Source organism: Camellia sinensis, chromosome 8 (assembly GCF_055761805.1).
Source record: "Camellia sinensis isolate YWXY chromosome 8, ASM5576180v1, whole genome shotgun sequence".
Classification (NCBI taxonomy): Eukaryota; Viridiplantae; Streptophyta; class Magnoliopsida; order Ericales; family Theaceae; genus Camellia; species Camellia sinensis.
Window position 1 is genome coordinate 7,417,905 of NC_138968.1, and position 20,149 is coordinate 7,438,053.

Sequence of the window (20,149 nt, forward strand, 5' to 3'; positions counted from 1 at the left end):
TCGAGTGCCTCATGCAAGCCTCTCAGGTCAATCTACATTCTGCATTTCAATGTTTCAAGGACAACTCTACAACATGACTGCTTGATGCAGGAATCAATTGCAACACTCATCTCTAGCTGCAAAAACGGGGAAGGTCCACCCTCTATTCATGTACACATGCCTCAGTCTACCCAGGCAACAAGAAGGTGAATGCTATGATGACCAAGTTTAAGCAAAGGCGGCTTCTTGCGATCAAATGAAAATTTTGCAAAATTTCACATTTTTTTTTTAGGTACATCGGAAAATAAAAGAGGGAAAGGAGGCTAGGCCCTCTCCCTCGAAACACCTAATATATCGGCTACCAAAAGGCCCCGTATCTCCATCGGGGGTTCATTTACAACAAGTAAATCCTCCGGTTGCTCCGCTCCAAATTTCGCGAGAGCATCCGCACATGTGTTCCCTTCTCTCAGAATATGTTTGATTTCGCATGCACAGCCTTGCATGATGATTCTTGCGTCTTCTACTAAACCCCGGAATTGGAAATTATCTCCCGAACTCTCTGTCATCAGCCTTGCATGATGATTCTTGCAAAATTTCACATTTATTGACAGCATAGAGTTCGCATTAGTCAGCCTCATGGTAACAGATGGCCTGCCCCACTGGTGTAGAACCAGAAGATGAAAAACAGCACAAGAACCACAACTAGGGTTTTTGGAAAAATATTTTCAATCAATATTAATTCACTCAAAAGTAAAAATCTTCCTTACACCATCCACCATCCAAATACACATGTTCCATAAATCAATAGAAAAATAGAAAACACGAAATAAATAAATCTCCTAAATTAGTATTTGACTTCTAAAGACTTCTCTTGCGCCTAAAATAGGTGTTCCTTTCTTCTCGTTGATCAGTATCACCCACATTTGAAACAAACCTGTACATAGGCGATCAACCAGGAATCACATCATGTGCTTTGTGGTCGGACCAGATGTGATCATCTCAAGTCAGGCAGCATTTTGGTAGCAGCTTCACCAAAGAATCAACGAAAAGGGCAGCAATTTAAGACCAACATTGCTGGTCATGCTACCACAACTACAACCACAATAAGAAGAATGATCCCAAAGATTACCAACATTAGACATGTCTGCATACCAAAAAATAAAAAGGTGAAAAAATTTCAAATATTTTTCTCAAAAGAAAAAAGAAAAAAAGTAAAAGGTTATGCGAGATGTCACACATTTCTACAACTTAAAATAAACAGACTCACTCAAATTAGCTGCATGAAACCAACTCTGTTACTTTCAATTAGAATTTACCAAAACAATTCTACTCGATACTTTATATAGTTTAAAGATGGATGGCTATATGAACTCAGCTTTAATAAGTTTCCAATGAAACAAAAAACTCCACCATGTAATGCCAACACTGCCAAGGGCTAGAGTTACTCAAAGTGTAACTATGATGGTCTAAAATTAATACATAAAACCATAGATTGTGTTTGGTAGGTGCTCAACTATACAATGGAATAGGTACAAGGTACTTGGTTTCAATGCAAAAACAAGCTCAACTGTAAATTGAAAATTTTCAGAAGCAATGTAACTGAAAGAGAAAATAAATGAGGTATATGTATATTGAATTTGTTGTGTAATTACAAGGGGAGCTTAGCTCGCTTCTTATAGCCTATGCGAGGCATGCGAGACGCGAGGCACGGAGCCGAAAGCATAAAGCAAACAAACATAATAATAACAACTTAATGCTAAAGTATACAAAGTAATAACAACTAAAGAATAAACAATGCTAAAGTATAATAATAGACTAAACAATGCTAAAGTATAATAATAGACTAACATCCCCCCGCAAACTCAAGGAGGGAAAGCATCAACCAAGTTGAGTTTGGAAACAAGATCAGTGAAGCGGCCAGGAGGATGAGCTTTAGTGAAGATATCAGCGGGTTGATCGATGGAAGCAATAGGGAGAAGGTGGACAGTACCACAGGTAACATGCTGGCGAATGAAATGACAATCAATCTCAATATGTTTGGTGCGATCATGAAAAACATCATTGTGAGCAATTTGAAGAGCACTGTGATTGTCACAAAAAAGGTCAGTAGCACCAGAGGAGGGAACACCCAGATCAGCAAGAAGCCAACGAAGCCAGAGAAGTTCCTGAGTAGTATCAGCAAGAGCACGGTATTCGGCCTCAGTACTGGAACGAGCAGTAAGAGATTGTTTCTTGCTGCGCCAAGAAATAAGAGAATCACCCAGAAAAAAGCAGAACCCAGTAGTAGACCGGCGGTCAGTAGGATCTCCAGCCTAATCAGCATCGGAAAAAGCACGAAGCCGGAGAGAGGAGCGGGCGGAATAATGAAGACCATGAAACATGGTGCCTTTGAGATACCGAAGGATACGAAGTAAGGCAGCATAATGAGGGGTACGAGGAGCCGACATAAACTGGCTGACAATATGAACTGTATAGGCAATATCAGGACGAGTAACAGTGAGATAGACAAGACTGCCAACCAGCTGACGATATAGGGTAGCATCAGAGAGAAGAGTGCCATCAAGAGGTGTAAGACGACTCTGAGGCTCGAGGGGAGTGGAAGCAGTCTTGCAATCCGTAAGACCAGCACGGGTGAGAAGATCAGAGGTATACTTAGCTTGAGAGATAAAAGAACCCGTAGAATCATGGAAGATTTCAAGACCCAAGAAATAGCTGAGAGGACCAAGGTCTTTCATCTCGAAATGGTGGCTAAGAAACTGTTTAAGGCGAAGAATACCATCGATATCATCACCGGTGATAATCATGTCATCCACATAAAGTAAAAGCAGGGTGGTCCCTTGAGCTGCTTTTCGGATAAAAAGAGCAGTATCATAAGAGCTGGAGGTGAAACCATAGTCATGAATAGTAGAGCTGAACTTGGCAAACCAAGTGCGTGGAGCTTGTTTGAGACCGTATAAGGCACGCCGAAGCTTGCAGACTTTATGAGGTGGATAAGTAGACCCGGGGGGAGGTTGCATGTAAACCTCCTCGAGAAGAACACCATTAAGAAAAGCATTGGTGACGTCCATTTGATAAAGATCCCAGCGGCGGGAGGTAGCAACAGCAATCAAGCTGCGAACAGAGGTGAGACGAGCAACAGGAGCAAAGGTCTCTTCATAGTCAATACCATATTCTTGGTTAAATCCTTTGGCAACAAGGCGGGCTTTGTAGCGCTCAATAGATCCATCAGAACAAGTCTTGATTTTGTATACCCATTTGCAGCCAATGGCAGACTTGCCAGGAGGAAGATCAACAATGTCCCAAGTATGGGTTTTGGCTAATGCCTGCAATTCAGTAGTCATAGCTTGCTGCCAAAGAGGATTAGAGCGAGCCTCACGATAGGAGGTCGGTTCATAAGTAGAAAAAGCAGTAGAGCCAACAATAAAGTCACGAAGACGAGTAGAAGGTTGTGTTACCCGGCGTGGTCTAGCAGACGGAGGAGGAGCCAGAGGAAGAGACTCAGCAGGAGGGGAGGAGTCCGAGGAAGCAAGAGCAGGACCATCAGAGGGAGCAGGGGCATGGGACAGTCCAGCAGGCAAGGCGATCTCGAGAGAAGCTGGCGTGGGTGGTGGAGGAAGATCATCAGAAAATAGATCAGTGGAAGGATCAGTAAAAAACAGAGAGGGTGAGGGAACGGACAAACGGAAGAGAGAGAGAGAGGAAAACATTTTGTGTTCCCAAAAGACCACATGACGAGAGATACGAAGTCGTTGGGAGAGAGGATCCCAACAACGATACCCTTTATGTTCAATACCATAGCCCAAGAAGCAACAAAGGCGGGAACGAGGTTCAAGTTTGGTACGTTCATGAGGTTGGAGAAGAACAAAACAGGCAGAGCCAAAGACCCGAAGGTTGGTGTAAGGAGGACGGGTGCTGTGCAGACGCTCATAAGGGGTGTGATTCTGAATGACAGGTGTAGGGATACAATTGATAGTGTAAGCAGCAGTGAGAGCTGCCTCTCCCCAAAAATGTTCCGGACAAGAGGAAGATAGAAGAAGAGCACGAGTAGTGTCGAGAATATGCCGATGTTTCCGTTCAGCACGTCCATTTTGTTGAGACGTACCGGGACAGGAACGATAAGGTTGAGTACCATGACTCTGAAGGAAGGAAAGAAAGTCAAAATCTTTATATTCCATGGCATTGTCGGAGCGAAAAATCTTAATAGTTTTAGAAAATTGTGTGTTAACCATTGCAGCAAAATTGTAATAAAGTTGTTTGAGCTCAGAGCGACTTTTCATAAGGAACAACCATGTAAAACGGGAAAAATCATCAATAAAAACAACAAAGTAGCGGGCTCCGCCCATAGTGGGAGTAGGAGAGGGTCCCCAAATATCAGAATGGATGAGATCAAATGGTGCAAGAGAAACAGAGTCACTTTTATTAAACGACAAAGCAGGTGGTTTAGCAAGTTGACAGGACACACAATCGAAAGCATCAGAGCTGACAGGACCTAAATGACCACTAGAAATTAAAGTTTTTAAACGACCAGCAGAAAGATGGCCTAAACGACAGTGCCAAAGCTGAAAAGGAGATAAACGAGGAGCAGTGGTAGCAGTGGTAGGAGCTGTGATCTGAGAGGAATCCGGAACATGAAGATGGATAAGTTCGTAGAGGCGTCCATGCTTACGGCCTATCCCAAGGGTTTGCCCCGTCCGAGGGTCCTGCACCAAACAACCAGTAGGAGAAAAGGTAACAGTTAGACCATGCTCACATAATTGACTAATGGAGATAAGATTTAAAGTGAGAGCAGGCATAAGATAGACATGAGATAAAGATAAGTGAGAGGTGGAAACAGAACCAACATGACTTACAGACAGAAGAGACCCATTAGCAGTATGGATAGAAGGAACATGAGGAGTAAAAGAGATAGGAGTAAAAATAGTAGAGTCAAAGGTCATGTGATTACAACAAGCGGAGTCAAAGTACCAAGAAGTGTTACCTGCGGTGACAGACAAGGCAGGAGAGGAAAGGGTACCGGATTTTTGCCAAAGATGTTGAAACATGGCTTCGACATCTGTGTGAGAGAAGACTGGAGTGGAAGGATCTATAGGGACAGGGGAAAGTAAATCCTCTGAGGCAGCAGCAGCAGTGCGTTGAGCAGGGAGTGATTTAAACGGAGGCCCAGAACGATGTGAGGTGTTGCGGGAAAAATGCCCGGGGGAAGGACCATTGCGAGAAGCACGGGCGGGATTGCGGAAGCAATCTTGCTGAAGATGACCAGGACCAGTCTTGTTGCAAAACCGACAGAGGCGAACAGGACAATGAACCAGAAGATGAGTCGACGGAAGACTGCGATTTTGACAGTAGTTGCAGAAGGTTGACTTCTGGGATGAAGGTGGGGAAGGAGAACTCTTAGTCTGGGGAGTAGCAAGAACAGAGTCCACAGGGTGCGGATGGAGAGTACCAAACCGAGTTTCCTCTGACAGGAGTTCAGAAATTGCTTGCTCAAGAGTGGGTAAAGGAGTGCGATGGAGAAGAGATGCTCGTACGGGCTCAAAACGGGAAGTAAGAGCCATGAGAAACTGAACCAAGCGATGTTGGTCACGGTAAGTAGTAAACAAGGCAGCATCCTTAGTACAATCCCATGGAGGTTCAGAAAGAGCAAGCTGATCCCAAACATAATACATTTGGGAGAGGAAATCATTAATGGTCTGAGTTGTTTCTTGGCGCATACGGTGAAGATGACTCAGAAGCTGATATTGGTGCGCAAGGCCAGTAGTCTGATAGCGTTCTTGTAAAAAATCCCAGATGTCCTTGGCGGGAGAGGAAGCAGAGTCAAGTTGGAACCGACCAAACTGAAGGCTGATAGATGTAATAGAAGTATTGAGAAACCAGGTAATGATCTGATAGTTTTTACTATCCCAATCCTCCAGATGATCGATATATTTGACAGCGGAGTCCGTGGTGGCAGCGGAGTCCGTGGGTGTAACAACCCTCATACTGTTTACCGATTACTGACTGATTGATTACCGATTACCGTTAAACTGAATTGATTATGACTGATAATTGGACTGATTAAAGTACTGAACTGACTGATTGAAATTGGAAACCGAATTGATTGAGTATATGTTAGTTAAATTGCATTTTATCTGTTTGACCGTATGATTATCTGTTCATGCTTATATGTTTAAACTGCTAATTGAAGGCCTTATCGGCGGCCTTATCGGCGGCCGAATTAGAAATCGATTGATGTTCCGTGACCCTCATAATTAATGTGATTTTATGGTATATTTATCTGAGAACTGATTAGGTATGATTAAATTAGATTAAAATAAGCCAATTAAAGAGTTTGCCATATTTACCATTTTACCACTATCTCATATACACACACTTGAGCCTTTTACACTCCACGTATGTGATCAAACCAAACTTTTCTTCTCCCATTCTTGCACTCAACCGACCCAAGAGGAGAGTTAGAGAGAGAGAGAGAGAATTGTTCTAGAGAATTGGCTTGAAAGGCTTGAAGAGATCATAGGAGATTTGCCTAATTGGACTCCTAAACCTTGAATACAAGCTCTAGGTAAGGATTTTATCTTCTCATTCTTGTGTTTGAACTGGTTCTTGTATGGTTCATGTCTAGTTGTAGAGCTAAGTCATGAATTGGTCCATTAATGGTGAATTGAAGCTCAATCTTTGCATGCATGTTTGTATTGTAGATGTTTGAGTTGTTTTCATGGCAAAAGGTTACATGCATGTTCATAATCATGTTTAAGTCCATGATTTCACCATGTTTTGAAAAAGAATTGGCTCCTGAGAGCATCAATTGAAGCTTAAGTGTTGCATGCATGTACATATATTGAAGTTTTGAGGTGGTAGTTCACCATACCTCACATGCATGTCCATCTTTTGGTCATACTCCATGAGTTCATCTTATCTTTGAAGGTTTGAGCTCTTTTGAAACAGCATTAAAGCTTTGAAAACGATTTAAGATCATGCATGTCATGTTTGAAGATTGTTCTTGAAAATGATTTGAAATTGGGTTTGAATTAAACACCCTTGGGCTTTGATTTCTTAAAAATTGAGCTTTGAAACATGATATCCTATGTGTTTTTAAGTGTTTTCCAGAAAATGGGCCCAAGAGGATTGGTTTTGATGCTTTTGAGCTTGGTTTTAGACCTGGAGATCGAATCTGGGACTTCCAGATTTCAGTTGTCCGCTCGAGCGGGGGAAGTGCCGCTCGAGCGGGAAAATCGAGCTTCCAGCATCTTGCACTGTTTTACAGTCCGCTCGAGCGGAGGATTGGGCGCTCGAGCGAAGTCATGTCTCAAGCTCGAGCGGGCGTCGAGCGGAGATTTCACCCGTCCAGTACTTTCACAGTACGCTCGAGCGGGAAAGTTTACGCTCGAGCGTGTACCTTTGTTGCATGTCCGCTCGAGCGGGTAAACCTGAGCTCGAGCGGGACTCTGTTTTTCTGAAAATGCTTTTAAATGTACATCTTTGCATCCTCATCCCATTCTAGGCATTCTTAGGCCTAGTTTAAGACATCTTGTTGAGGATATAGACGTAGAACACACCGAGGCATTAGGGATTAAGTTATTATATTTCCCAACTGTGTAGCTTAGTGTGTTCAACTTGTGAACTGTGTAGGGTTGGCGACTGGGGAGACACGCTCTAGCATACTGTAGCCCGAACTCTGTGAGTAACAATTGTGTAAAGATATGTTCAACTGATTATCTTTTGAATACTGAACTGAACTGTTTACTGAACTGGTATTACTGAATGAATGTATGTCCTTTATTTCTGAACTATACTGTGGCATCCTTAGTACCTACGGTTTACTGTACTGTTACTGTTACAGAGATCTCTGTCGGTTCCCTCGTGGAGCCACTACTGTTTACTGACTGATGGCCATCATTACTGTTCGGTCTTTTAAGACCTACTGTTACTGTTATGCTAATGGATGTACCACATATGACTGTTTACTGTACTGAGCAACTGAATTACTGATTGAAATGAACTGTTTTCATTACTGTAAGGACATTCATTCTAAACCCCTTTACGCTTTATGTTATTCACTGGGCTTTAGCTCACTGCTCATATATATATGTAGGTGTACAGGCACCAGACCGCAGCTAGAGGCGTCAGGGTTACTCCAGTTTTGTCAAGCCAGCCTTTGTGCCTCACTGCGAGGTTCCGAGCCTACTGTTAAGGCTTAGGGGTGTTTTAGAATTTCCCCCTTTTTGTACTGTTTCACTGTTTTGTATAGACTGACTGTTTACTGTACTGTTATACAGGGATTAGGTCCCTGTACTGTGTGACTGTTAATTTTGTATACTGTGTTGTACAGACGGAATGTTTTCCGTACTGTTATGTGGGGTTGAGTCCCTAGTTAAATGGATGTGAATATTGTGTATACTGTTCTGTACTGTTTTTGTATAATGTATGAAAAGCCTTTTTGCATACAGACCGTCACAGCTCAATGGACACTATTTATTTACTGTATTGGCTTCCGCCAGGCCCTGTACTCTGTTTCACTGTATTACTGTTCAGCAGGCCTTCGGTAATCTCGGATTACTGGCCGGTTACGGTGCTAAACCCATAGGGCCGGGTTTGGGTCGTGACAGAGTGGTATCAGAGCGATACTTAACCACGAGTTATACCGCACACACGTGTCCAAATGAGCTATAGGGTGTCCTAGAAAAGTGATTAGGGCATTTCATGAACTTGAAAAGTGTGTGGTTAGGTTATGACTGAATATCTGCTAATGTGTTAAACTGGTAAACAAATGACCGCTTATGTTTAAAACTGTTATAACTGCTTATAGTGAAATGGATAATGCAAATGAACCTGAGTCCTCATCTACTGAGGCAAGAATGGAAAGAATGGAAAGAATGATAGAACTGATAACTGCTAGACTTGAACAACAGAACCAACAGCCTCCTCCTCCTCCTCCGGTACAGCCGGAACTTAATGTGAATGTGAATGATGGGGACATAATTGCTTTGACCCAGAAGTTCAGCAAAATGAAACCGCCATCCTTTCAGGGAGGCCTTGAACCGTTAAAAGCTGAAGCTTGGGTTCTGGAAACAGAGAAATTATTTGAAGTGTTTCCGTGCTCGGAAGCGAACAAGGTATTGTTAGCTACCTACACCCTTCAAGAAGAAGCTAGAAGGTGGTGGATGTTGATTCGTGATACAAATGCTGTTATGACTTGGGCTCAGTTCAAGGAGTCCTTTTTTGAAAAGTACTTCCCACAGTGTGTCAGGGATAGGAAAGTGACTGAATTTGAGCAACTGAAACAGGGCACCACGTCGGTTGCCGAATATGAAACAAAATTTACTGAACTTGCCCGTTATGCACCGCATATGGTGGATACTGAGTATAAGAAGGCCAGGAAATTTGAAGGTGGCCTTAATGTTGCAATTCTGGATCGAATAAATGTTTTGAAACTACCGACTTTTGTGGGTGTTCTCGACCGGGCATTGATGGCCGAGTCGAACATTGCAGCAGTGAAACAATCTGAAACGCCAACAACTGAATGGCATGGTAAAAGGCAGGGTTTCAAATTCAAGAAAGGCAAGCACAACCCAGCCAACAAGAAACAGAATACGGGGTCGACAACTAGCCCCAGCCAAGGGAGTGGTTTCATACCACCCTGTTCTGAGTGTGGCAAGAAGCACAAAGGGGTTTGCTACAGAATATCTGGAGCCTGCTACAGGTGTGGCAAGGTGGGCCACATGATTAAAGACTGCCCCTCTGCTCCACAAGCCAGTAGTAAAGCTGCACCAAGCGCAGCAGCATCAACTGTAGCACCAAAGCCTAACCCCAGAGCTACCGGGAAAGAGCCTGTGAGGCAAGGCCGAGTGTTCGCACTAGTACCGGGAGATGTGCAGAATACCGAGACCGTTGTGTCAGGTATTCTCTCTATCTGTACTCAAAATGCATATGTACTGATTGATTCGGGGTCTACGCATTCTTATGTATCGCATGCTTTCTCACGGAAATTGAATAGACCCTTAGAACCTATGAACTATCTGCTAGCCGTATCATCACCCGTAGGGGGATCCATGACATGTGCTTATATGTACCCCGCATGTGAAATTATTGTTGGGGATGTGCATCTGTCTATTGATTTACTGCCATTGAACATTGATCATTTTGACATAATATTGGGAATGGATTGGTTACAAAAATATCATGCCACTATTGACTGTGTGACCAAGCAAGTTGTTTTCCGTCCACCTGGTCTGCCTGAATTCGTGTTTAATGGGGTTGGAGTAGTACCTCCCCCGTATCTGATTTCATCTGTGAAAGCTGTAAAATTGATTAGAAAGGGCTGTAAGGGATATTTGTGTTCTGTACTGACTGTATCTACTGATGATAATGCTAATGTGAACTGTATTCCTATAGTCAGAGAATTCCCAGATGTTCTTCCAGACAATTTGCCAGGGGATTTGATTGACAGGGAGATTGAATTCACCGTGGACGTGATTCCCGGAACACAGCCAGTTTCTAAAGCTCCTTACAGAATGGCTCCAACTGAACTGAAGGAACTGAAAGTGCAATTGCAAGAACTGTTAGATAAAAAGTTCATCAGACCTAGCACTTCGCCATGGGGTGCTCCTGTTTTGTTTGTCAAGAAGAAAGATGGCTCACTGAGACTGTGCATTGACTACCGTGAATTGAACAAGGTAACTGTAAAGAATAAATACCCGTTACCGCGTATTGATGACCTGTTTGATCAGTTACAGGGTGCTAAAGTATTTTCCAAGATTGATCTTAGATCCGGATATCATCAACTGAAGGTTAAGCCGGAAGACATTGATAAAACTGCTTTTAGAACGAGGTATGGACATTACGAATTTTTAGTTATGCCTTTTGGAGTCACGAACGCACCAGCTGCTTTTATGGACCTCATGAACAGAATTTTTAAACCGTACCTTGATGACTTTATTGTTGTATTTATCGATGACATATTGATCTACTCCAAAAGCATAGGACAACATGAACATCATCTGAGACTTGCCCTACAAACTTTAAGAGAACAGAAACTGTATGCTAAACTGTCTAAATGTGAATTTTGGCTTGACCATGTTATGTTTTTGGGGCATGTTGTTAGCAAAGATGGAATTTCTGTTGATCCGCAGAAAATTGAAGCTGTAGTGAACTGGCCTAGACCGACAAATGTGACTGAAGTCCGAAGCTTTTTGGGATTGGCTGGATATTACAGAAGATTTGTCAAAGATTTCTCCAAAATTGCTCTACCATTGACTCAGTTAACTCAAAAGGGGACATCATTTGACTGGACCGACCAAAGAGAATCTGCTTTCCAGGAGTTGAAAACTCGACTTGTGACTGCACCAGTTTTGACTTTACCCTCAGGTACGGATGGTTATACTATATTTAGTGATGCTTCTCATAAGGGTTTGGGATGTGTTTTAATGCAGAATGGGAGAGTTATTGCTTATGCTTCCCGACAACTGAGACCACATGAAAAGAACTACCCGACCCATGATCTGGAACTTGCTGCAGTAGTATTTGCACTGAAAATCTGGCGTCACTACCTATACGGGGTAACATGTGAAGTATATACCGACCACAAGAGTTTGAAATATTTCTTCACACAGAAAGAACTGAACATGAGACAGCGGAGATGGCTAGAACTGATCAAGGATTATGACCTACAGATATTGTACCATCCGGGAAAGGCCAATACCGTTGCCGATGCATTGAGCCGGAAATCGATTGGGAACTTAGCATGTTTGCTCACAGGACAGAAAGAGTTGCTTTGTGACCTTGAAAAATCTGAAATTGAAATTGTTTTGAGAGAACAAGGTGGAACCTTAGCTGCTATTTCTGCTCAACCGGCACTGATTGAAGAGATTAAAGAAAAACAGCAACTGGATGACTTCTTGAAGAAGATCATCGAAGAAAGAGAATCTAAACCGAGACCGGGATTCAAATTTGAGAATAATGTACTGAAATTTCAAGAAAGACTGTGTGTACCAAATGATACTGAACTGAAAAGAAGAGTTCTGCAAGAAGGCCACAATTCGAAATTGTCTATCCATCCGGGGAACACGAAAATGTACCAAGATCTGAAACAGAATTTCTGGTGGCCGGGAATGAAGAAAGAAATTGCCGACTTTGTGTCCAAATGTCTTCATTGTCAACAGGTCAAAGCTGAACATCAACGACCTGCCGGATTATTGCAACCCTTACCTATACCAGAGTGGAAATGGGAGCATATCACGATGGATTTTATCGTCGGATTGCCTCGCTCCAGAAAAGGTATGGATTCAATTTGGGTTATTGTTGATAGACTAACCAAATCTGCTCACTTCTTACCTGTCAAGACGATTTATAATGCGGACAAATTGGCTGTTATCTATATTGATGAAATTGTTAGACTGCATGGAGTGCCTGTGTCTATTGTTTCTGACAGGGATTCGAAGTTTACATCGAGGTTTTGGCAAAGCCTACAAACTGCACTGGGTACTGAACTGAGACTGAGTAGTGCCTATCATCCTCAGACAGATGGCCAATCTGAAAGGGCCATCCAAACTCTGGAGGATCTACTGAGAATGTGTGTCCTTGATTTTCAGGGAAACTGGGAAAGTCACTTGCCCTTAGCTGAATTCGCCTACAACAACAGCTACCATTCGAGTATTGGTATGGCGCCTTTTGAGGCATTGTATGGCAGAAAATGTAGATCTCCAATTTGCTGGGCAGAAGTTGGAGATGGGCCTTTGCTTGGGCCCGAGATTGTATATGAAACAACTGAAAAAGTGAAACTGATACAGCAAAGATTGAAAACTGCACAGAGTAGACAGAAAAGTTATGCAGATGTCAGAAGACGGGACATAGAGTATGAAGTGGGTGATCACGTTTTTGTGAAAGTGACACCAATGAAAGGCCAGACTCGTTTTGGAGTCAAAGGCAAGTTAGCACCGAGATACGTCGGACCTTATGAGATTATTGAGAAAATTAATCCGGTGGCGTATCAAGTTGCGCTCCCTCCTGAAATGGAACACATGCATAATGTTTTCCACATTTCTATGTTAAGAGACTATCTTCGGGATCCCTTCCATGTAATAGAGCCTACCCACGTAGTGTTGAGTGATGACTACACATACGAGGAACGGCCTATACAGATTGTAAACAGACGGATCAAGAAACTGAGGAACAAAGAGATCCCGTTAGTGAAAGTTGACTGGCAAAACCATGGTGGCATGTATGCCACTTGGGAAAGGGAAGATGACATGGCCAAAAGATATCCTGAACTGTTTCCACTGAATCCTGTTTTCTTCCAGAATGAAGGTAACTCGAGTTTAGAGGACTAAACTCTTTATAAGGAGGGGAGACTGTAACAACCCTCATACTGTTTACCGATTACTGACTGATTGATTACCGATTACCGTTAAACTGAATTGATTATGACTGATAATTGGACTGATTAAAGTACTGAACTGACTGATTGAAATTGGAAACCGAATTGATTGAGTATATGTTAGTTAAATTGCATTTTATCTGTTTGACCGTATGATTATCTGTTCATGCTTATATGTTTAAACTGCTAATTGAAGGCCTTATCGGCGGCCTTATCGGCGGCCGAATTAGAAATCGATTGATGTTCCGTGACCCTCATAATTAATGTGATTTTATGGTATATTTATCTGAGAACTGATTAGGTATGATTAAATTAGATTAAAATAAGCCAATTAAAGAGTTTGCCATATTTACCATTTTACCACTATCTCATATACACACACTTGAGCCTTTTACACTCCACGTATGTGATCAAACCAAACTTTTCTTCTCCCATTCTTGCACTCAACCGACCCAAGAGGAGAGTTAGAGAGAGAGAGAGAGAATTGTTCTAGAGAATTGGCTTGAAAGGCTTGAAGAGATCATAGGAGATTTGCCTAATTGGACTCCTAAACCTTGAATACAAGCTCTAGGTAAGGATTTTATCTTCTCATTCTTGTGTTTGAACTGGTTCTTGTATGGTTCATGTCTAGTTGTAGAGCTAAGTCATGAATTGGTCCATTAATGGTGAATTGAAGCTCAATCTTTGCATGCATGTTTGTATTGTAGATGTTTGAGTTGTTTTCATGGCAAAAGGTTACATGCATGTTCATAATCATGTTTAAGTCCATGATTTCACCATGTTTTGAAAAAGAATTGGCTCCTGAGAGCATCAATTGAAGCTTAAGTGTTGCATGCATGTACATATATTGAAGTTTTGAGGTGGTAGTTCACCATACCTCACATGCATGTCCATCTTTTGGTCATACTCCATGAGTTCATCTTATCTTTGAAGGTTTGAGCTCTTTTGAAACAGCATTAAAGCTTTGAAAACGATTTAAGATCATGCATGTCATGTTTGAAGATTGTTCTTGAAAATGATTTGAAATTGGGTTTGAATTAAACACCCTTGGGCTTTGATTTCTTAAAAATTGAGCTTTGAAACATGATATCCTATGTGTTTTTAAGTGTTTTCCAGAAAATGGGCCCAAGAGGATTGGTTTTGATGCTTTTGAGCTTGGTTTTAGACCTGGAGATCGAATCTGGGACTTCCAGATTTCAGTTGTCCGCTCGAGCGGGGGAAGTGCCGCTCGAGCGGGAAAATCGAGCTTCCAGCATCTTGCACTGTTTTACAGTCCGCTCGAGCGGAGGATTGGGCGCTCGAGCGAAGTCATGTCTCAAGCTCGAGCGGGCGTCGAGCGGAGATTTCACCCGTCCAGTACTTTCACAGTACGCTCGAGCGGGAAAGTTTACGCTCGAGTGTGTACCTTTGTTGCATGTCCGCTCGAGCGGGTAAACCTGAGCTCGAGCGGGACTCTGTTTTTCTGAAAATGCTTTTAAATGTACATCTTTGCATCCTCATCCCATTCTAGGCATTCTTAGGCCTAGTTTAAGACATCTTGTTGAGGATATAGACGTAGAACACACCGAGGCATTAGGGATTAAGTTATTATATTTCCCAACTGTGTAGCTTAGTGTGTTCAACTTGTGAACTGTGTAGGGTTGGCGACTGGGGAGACACGCTCTAGCATACTGTAGCCCGAACTCTGTGAGTAACAATTGTGTAAAGATATGTTCAACTGATTATCTTTTGAATACTGAACTGAACTGTTTACTGAACTGGTATTACTGAATGAATGTATGTCCTTTATTTCTGAACTATACTGTGGCATCCTTAGTACCTACGGTTTACTGTACTGTTACTGTTACAGAGATCTCTGTCGGTTCCCTCGTGGAGCCACTACTGTTTACTGACTGATGGCCATCATTACTGTTCGGTCTTTTAAGACCTACTGTTACTGTTATGCTAATGGATGTACCACATATGACTGTTTACTGTACTGAGCAACTGAATTACTGATTGAAATGAACTGTTTTCATTACTGTAAGGACATTCATTCTAAACCCCTTTACGCTTTATGTTATTCACTGGGCTTTAGCTCACTGCTCATATATATATGTAGGTGTACAGGCACCAGACCGCAGCTAGAGGCGTCAGGGTTACTCCAGTTTTGTCAAGCCAGCCTTTGTGCCTCACTGCGAGGTTCCGAGCCTACTGTTAAGGCTTAGGGGTGTTTTAGAATTTCCCCCTTTTTGTACTGTTTCACTGTTTTGTATAGACTGACTGTTTACTGTACTGTTATACAGGGATTAGGTCCCTGTACTGTGTGACTGTTAATTTTGTATACTGTGTTGTACAGACGGAATGTTTTCCGTACTGTTATGTGGGGTTGAGTCCCTAGTTAAATGGATGTGAATATTGTGTATACTGTTCTGTACTGTTTTTGTATAATGTATGAAAAGCCTTTTTGCATACAGACCGTCACAGCTCAATGGACACTATTTATTTACTGTATTGGCTTCCGCCAGGCCCTGTACTCTGTTTCACTGTATTACTGTTCAGCAGGCCTTCGGTAATCTCGGATTACTGGCCGGTTACGGTGCTAAACCCATAGGGCCGGGTTTGGGTCGTGACAGTGGGTGCGGGGATAGGTTTGCACACATCCCCAGTGATGATGCGCCAAAGTTTCTTTCCTTTGAGAAACCCAGACATAGCTTGTGCCCATAAGACATAGTTAGTCCCGTCAAGAACAACGGAAATAGGGTGGTGAGAGGAGTCAAGGCGATCCATGAGGGCAAAATCGTACTTTCGAGGTGGAATTTAAAAAATCCGAGGGTACCAGTGAATTCAGAAGGTCGAAATTAGGGAAAAAAGAGTGAACTGACCAAAAAATAGGACCAGAAAGGCACTAAATGGGCTGGTCAAAATTTGGTCAAAGGCGCGGCGCACGTTAGCAGAGAGGTGCGCGGCGCACAATAGCAGCGGACAGCAGGCGGCGCACGAAAGCAGGAGGGCTGACGTCGGCTGACGCAGAAACACGCGGCTCACGTTAGCAGAGGAGGCCGCGGCGCACAGTAGCGCGGGACAGTGCAGAGGCGCGTAGAGCGCGTCAGAGAACGAGAATGCGTGTGACCTTAAGTTCCGGCGGCGCGTGAAGGCGCGTGGAACGTCTTTTGGTGATGAATTTGGTGGCGGTGGATTCGTCGTGAGGAGACGAAGAGACTGGTGTGGTTGAAGAGGGAAAACAGAGAAGGTCGAGAGATGCAACAATCTGTCCAAATGTGATGCAGACGAGAGACACAGCAGTCTGCGAAGAAGAAAAAAAAAATGTAGAGACTAGGCAAAACACCTGTGCTCTGATACCATGAAAGAGAAAATAAATGAGGTATATGTATATTGAATTTGTTGTGTAATTACAAGGGGAGCTTAGCTCGCTTCTTATAGCCTATGCGAGGCATGCGAGACGCGAGGCACGGAGCCGAAAGCATAAAGCAAACAAACATAATAATAACAACTTAATGCTAAAGTATACAAAGTAATAACAACTAAAGAATAAACAATGCTAAAGTATAATAATAGACTAAACAATGCTAAAGTATAATAATAGACTAAACAATGCTAAAGTATAATAATAGACTAACAGTAACTAAAAACATTGACAAGCATGTTATGTTGGTGTTATGCACACAAAACAGAGTACAAGACAACAAAAAGAGAAGTATCCTTGTTTATCTCTCTAGACAACTACGTCTAGATGACATTTTCTATAAAATTTAAACGATAAAGAAATTACAAAATTAATAAATATTTACCATAGATGAATTGGATCTTTGGATCTTCGATGCTTTTGCCAGTTGGCAAGTAGCTTGTGCGGTTCCAGCATGAGAGCTCTCAATGTTCGAGCTAATGTCATCTGAAAGAAGATAAAATGGAGATCTTGTAAAATTAGAGAAAGCGTCAGTGTGTACAAAAAGAAGATTTTTTTATAAAATAAATTTAAGCAGAAGAAGAAGAAGAAATTTTTAAAAAAAATATCTTACCGATCATAACTCCTTGCTCATGAACTAGCACAGCCAGATCCTTAAAAATCTCATTCACCTCACCAATCTCCTGTTGAATTTCTTCGATCCCTTGTTCTCTTTCTTCAATAATGGCTTCATTGAAAACAATATCATTCTCCAACATTGCCACCTCCTGTCTGCACTAAATTACATTGCTCCAGAGGAGCTTAATATATATAATAATAACAATTCACACATGATACAATGAATCATTTACAACAAAAAAAAACCATTGTAGTAGTCTCCATATAATTGCTACATAGTCAGGCCTAAAGTTTCTAGCTAAGTTCAGTTGTTCACCTTTTAGATTGCACAAGAAGAGCTAACTGTTCATGACTCTTCGCTGAATCTATCTCCAGCTCATTGCCATTGTTGCTGCACAAAATTTGATCGAGGACATTAGATGAAATATTCCAAGTCAATCAGCGGCAAATATGTGTGAGACATCAACTAATTACTCCTTAGAATTTAGCAAGTGGCAAAATGAATAACAGAGTCAAGACTTTGTGAAATTTCAACCAATACTGATAATATTGGCCAACTCATCTCAATATTTAGTGAAGAAACTAAGACCCTTATCACAAATCTAGCCAACGCACCTGGGCAGAAGAACTTCCTTAGGAACAAAAGGAGCATATGTTGTTTCCCTCTCGGCTGCAAGCCGTTGAGCCTTCTGAAATTCTCTAAGAACTGCCTGGAAATCTTTTGCCAGCTTAGCATCAGCAATCTTCTTGCTGGCCTGGAGTAGAACGAGAAGATTTCGAGGTATTAGAAGAAAAGTTTTTCCAAATCACGCAAATACAAATTCAACAGAGGGTAGGAAATTTTCTCACAAACAATATGAGGCTTAAAAAATGCAAGTGTTAGCGAGTGTAAATAGAGGAAGCAAAAAAAGTAGGATGGTAACTATGTGTAGCATAAAAGTGGCTAATTGAGAATGCCAATCACATGTGAACTCACACTGACTTCAGTACGCTGATCTGTTTCAGTAGCTTGCTTAAGCTTAGTTGATGTCTCTTTCACCAGTTGTCCAATATGTAACCTAGTCTTGTGCCTGCCAATGAATTCAATCCAATGTAAGAAGTACAAATCACAAATTAAGGACCGATGATGTGGCAACCAATCCATCTATATTATATTACCTCAATTGATAAATCCAAAGAAATAACAATTAATTGAGAAGACAAAAATTACACACTACACAGTTAGAAAGAAAAAGTACAAAAATACGACAGTATGGCGCAAGAAATGAATAGTACAAATTCACATACATAAACTAACCTACCAAGGAATCAGGAGAAATAAATTACACATATAAGCAATGGATGAAAACTATGGCCTAATGAGTGATATAAACTAACCTAGTTATTATAATATTGTTATCATTCCACTCATTATACAAATTATAAATATTAAAAATATTTTAAATTATTATGTTATATTATCAATTAGTAAATTAATGATGTTCTATACTATTAGTGGTATGTGAAGACTATGGCCTAAAATAAAAAATTATTATTGAAAGGCGTGAATACAGATGATCCCTTGATTTCATTAATAACACACTTTAGGTAACCTATATTAATTTTTTTATTATTTATTTTTATTCTTATTTATCTGAATTACAAATGTATAGAGTAGTATTAATACATGAGAGGAGAAGAGCAGAGCATTGAAAGCACAGAAACAAAAACAATAAAAGCGAGAAAAGAGAGAGAGAGAGAGAGAGAGAGAGAGAGGACAGACAGCTTTTGGCGGAGAAGAAGGGTGTCCTTGGGGGTTCCGAGGGAATGAAGAAGGCGTTGGAAGGAGGCAAGGGCCGTGTTGATCTGAAACACGCCGGCGGCGACGCCCTGCGAAGGCTCTTGTCTCTGTTTCTCTTGGTGTTGGTGTTGGCTTCCATTAAAACTGAAAGTCCGGCCCAGTTCAAGATCTTCAAAACTCATCCTTCTCTTTTTGCAAACGGTTGAATATATATATACACACACACACAGAGTTAAAAACAACACAGATATTAATTGTGTTTGTGGGTTTATCTTTATCTATATATATATATATATTAGTTGTGTTGAAGAATTGGCGGGGTTTCGTTGAAGGGAAGGTTTATGGGGAGAGAAAATATAGGTGGAGAGAGGGAGGTTGGGAAGGTAGAGGGAGAGAATATAATATGATAGTCCGAATTGAATTGAATTGAATTGGAATTGGAATTGGAATTGGAATTGGGTGGAAGGAAGAAGGTAGGTAGGTAACGTGTACGGTATTCAGGAAAGCGGCAGGAAGGTGCACCGTGTCCGTGCGGATCCCAACGCCTCCCCACGCCCTTTCTATTTTTCGTCGCTAATGATATGAGGGTGTTTTGGTTGTTTTCAAAATTAGGTCAAGTTTGGCAACATTAAAATAATCTATCTTTTTATTTTTTATTTTTTTATTACATTATTTTTCTATTTTTTTTGTATATTTTTTTGTAAAAAGATAAAAAATACACTTATTTAGGTCATCCCAAACAATCCCTTAGTTTGTTTAGGTTATTTTTTATTAGTATAAAAGATGCTCAGAAAAATAAAATGATACTATTTTAATTTTTATAGTAATTTTTAAAATTTTTATATATTACACTATTATTAAACTTAGCCTTAATATTATGAGTTATAATTTTAAAAAAAAAATTAAGTATAAATAACTACCATTTAAAGTATAATTACAAAATTCTTAAAAATATTATAATCAATATTATTATAAATTATAACTACAAAAATGATTG

General features: G+C 41.2%; 1 protein-coding gene across 2 annotated transcripts; it reads right to left on the reverse strand.

Annotated features, from left to right (window-relative positions):
• Positions 1-687: 687 nt before the first annotated feature.
• Positions 688-19,755, reverse strand: LOC114274897 (syntaxin-22). 2 transcript variants are annotated; one of them, XM_082881973.1, is made up of 7 exons: positions 19,135-19,755; positions 18,349-18,442; positions 17,988-18,127; positions 17,689-17,763; positions 17,368-17,525; positions 17,140-17,240; positions 688-1,123 (listed from the first exon to the last, which is right to left on the reverse strand). In XM_082881973.1, the coding sequence occupies exons 1-7, from the start codon at positions 19,332-19,334 to the stop codon at positions 1,058-1,060; spliced, it is 834 nt and encodes a 277-aa protein (XP_082738099.1). In that variant the 5' UTR covers positions 19,335-19,755; the 3' UTR covers positions 688-1,057. The 2 variants fall into 2 exon arrangements, with proteins under 2 accessions (XP_082738099.1, XP_082738100.1); XM_082881974.1 differs by having other exon boundaries at positions 688-1,071; positions 19,135-19,726.
• Positions 19,756-20,149: the final 394 nt, after the last annotated feature.

Bases quoted from the DNA above. Each gene is read 5' to 3' on its own strand.
- LOC114274897 (XM_082881973.1), bottom strand. From the start codon at position 19,334: ATGAGTTTTGAAGATCTTGAACTGGGCCGGACTTTCAGTTTTAATGGA. The intron at 18,128-18,348 runs GTGAGTTCACAT...GTTCTACTCCAG, and splicing joins ATCAGCGTACTGAAGTCAGT to GCCAGCAAGAAGATTGCTGA. The intron at 17,241-17,367 runs GTAAGATATTTT...ATCTTCTTTCAG, and splicing joins TGAGCAAGGAGTTATGATCG to ATGACATTAGCTCGAACATT.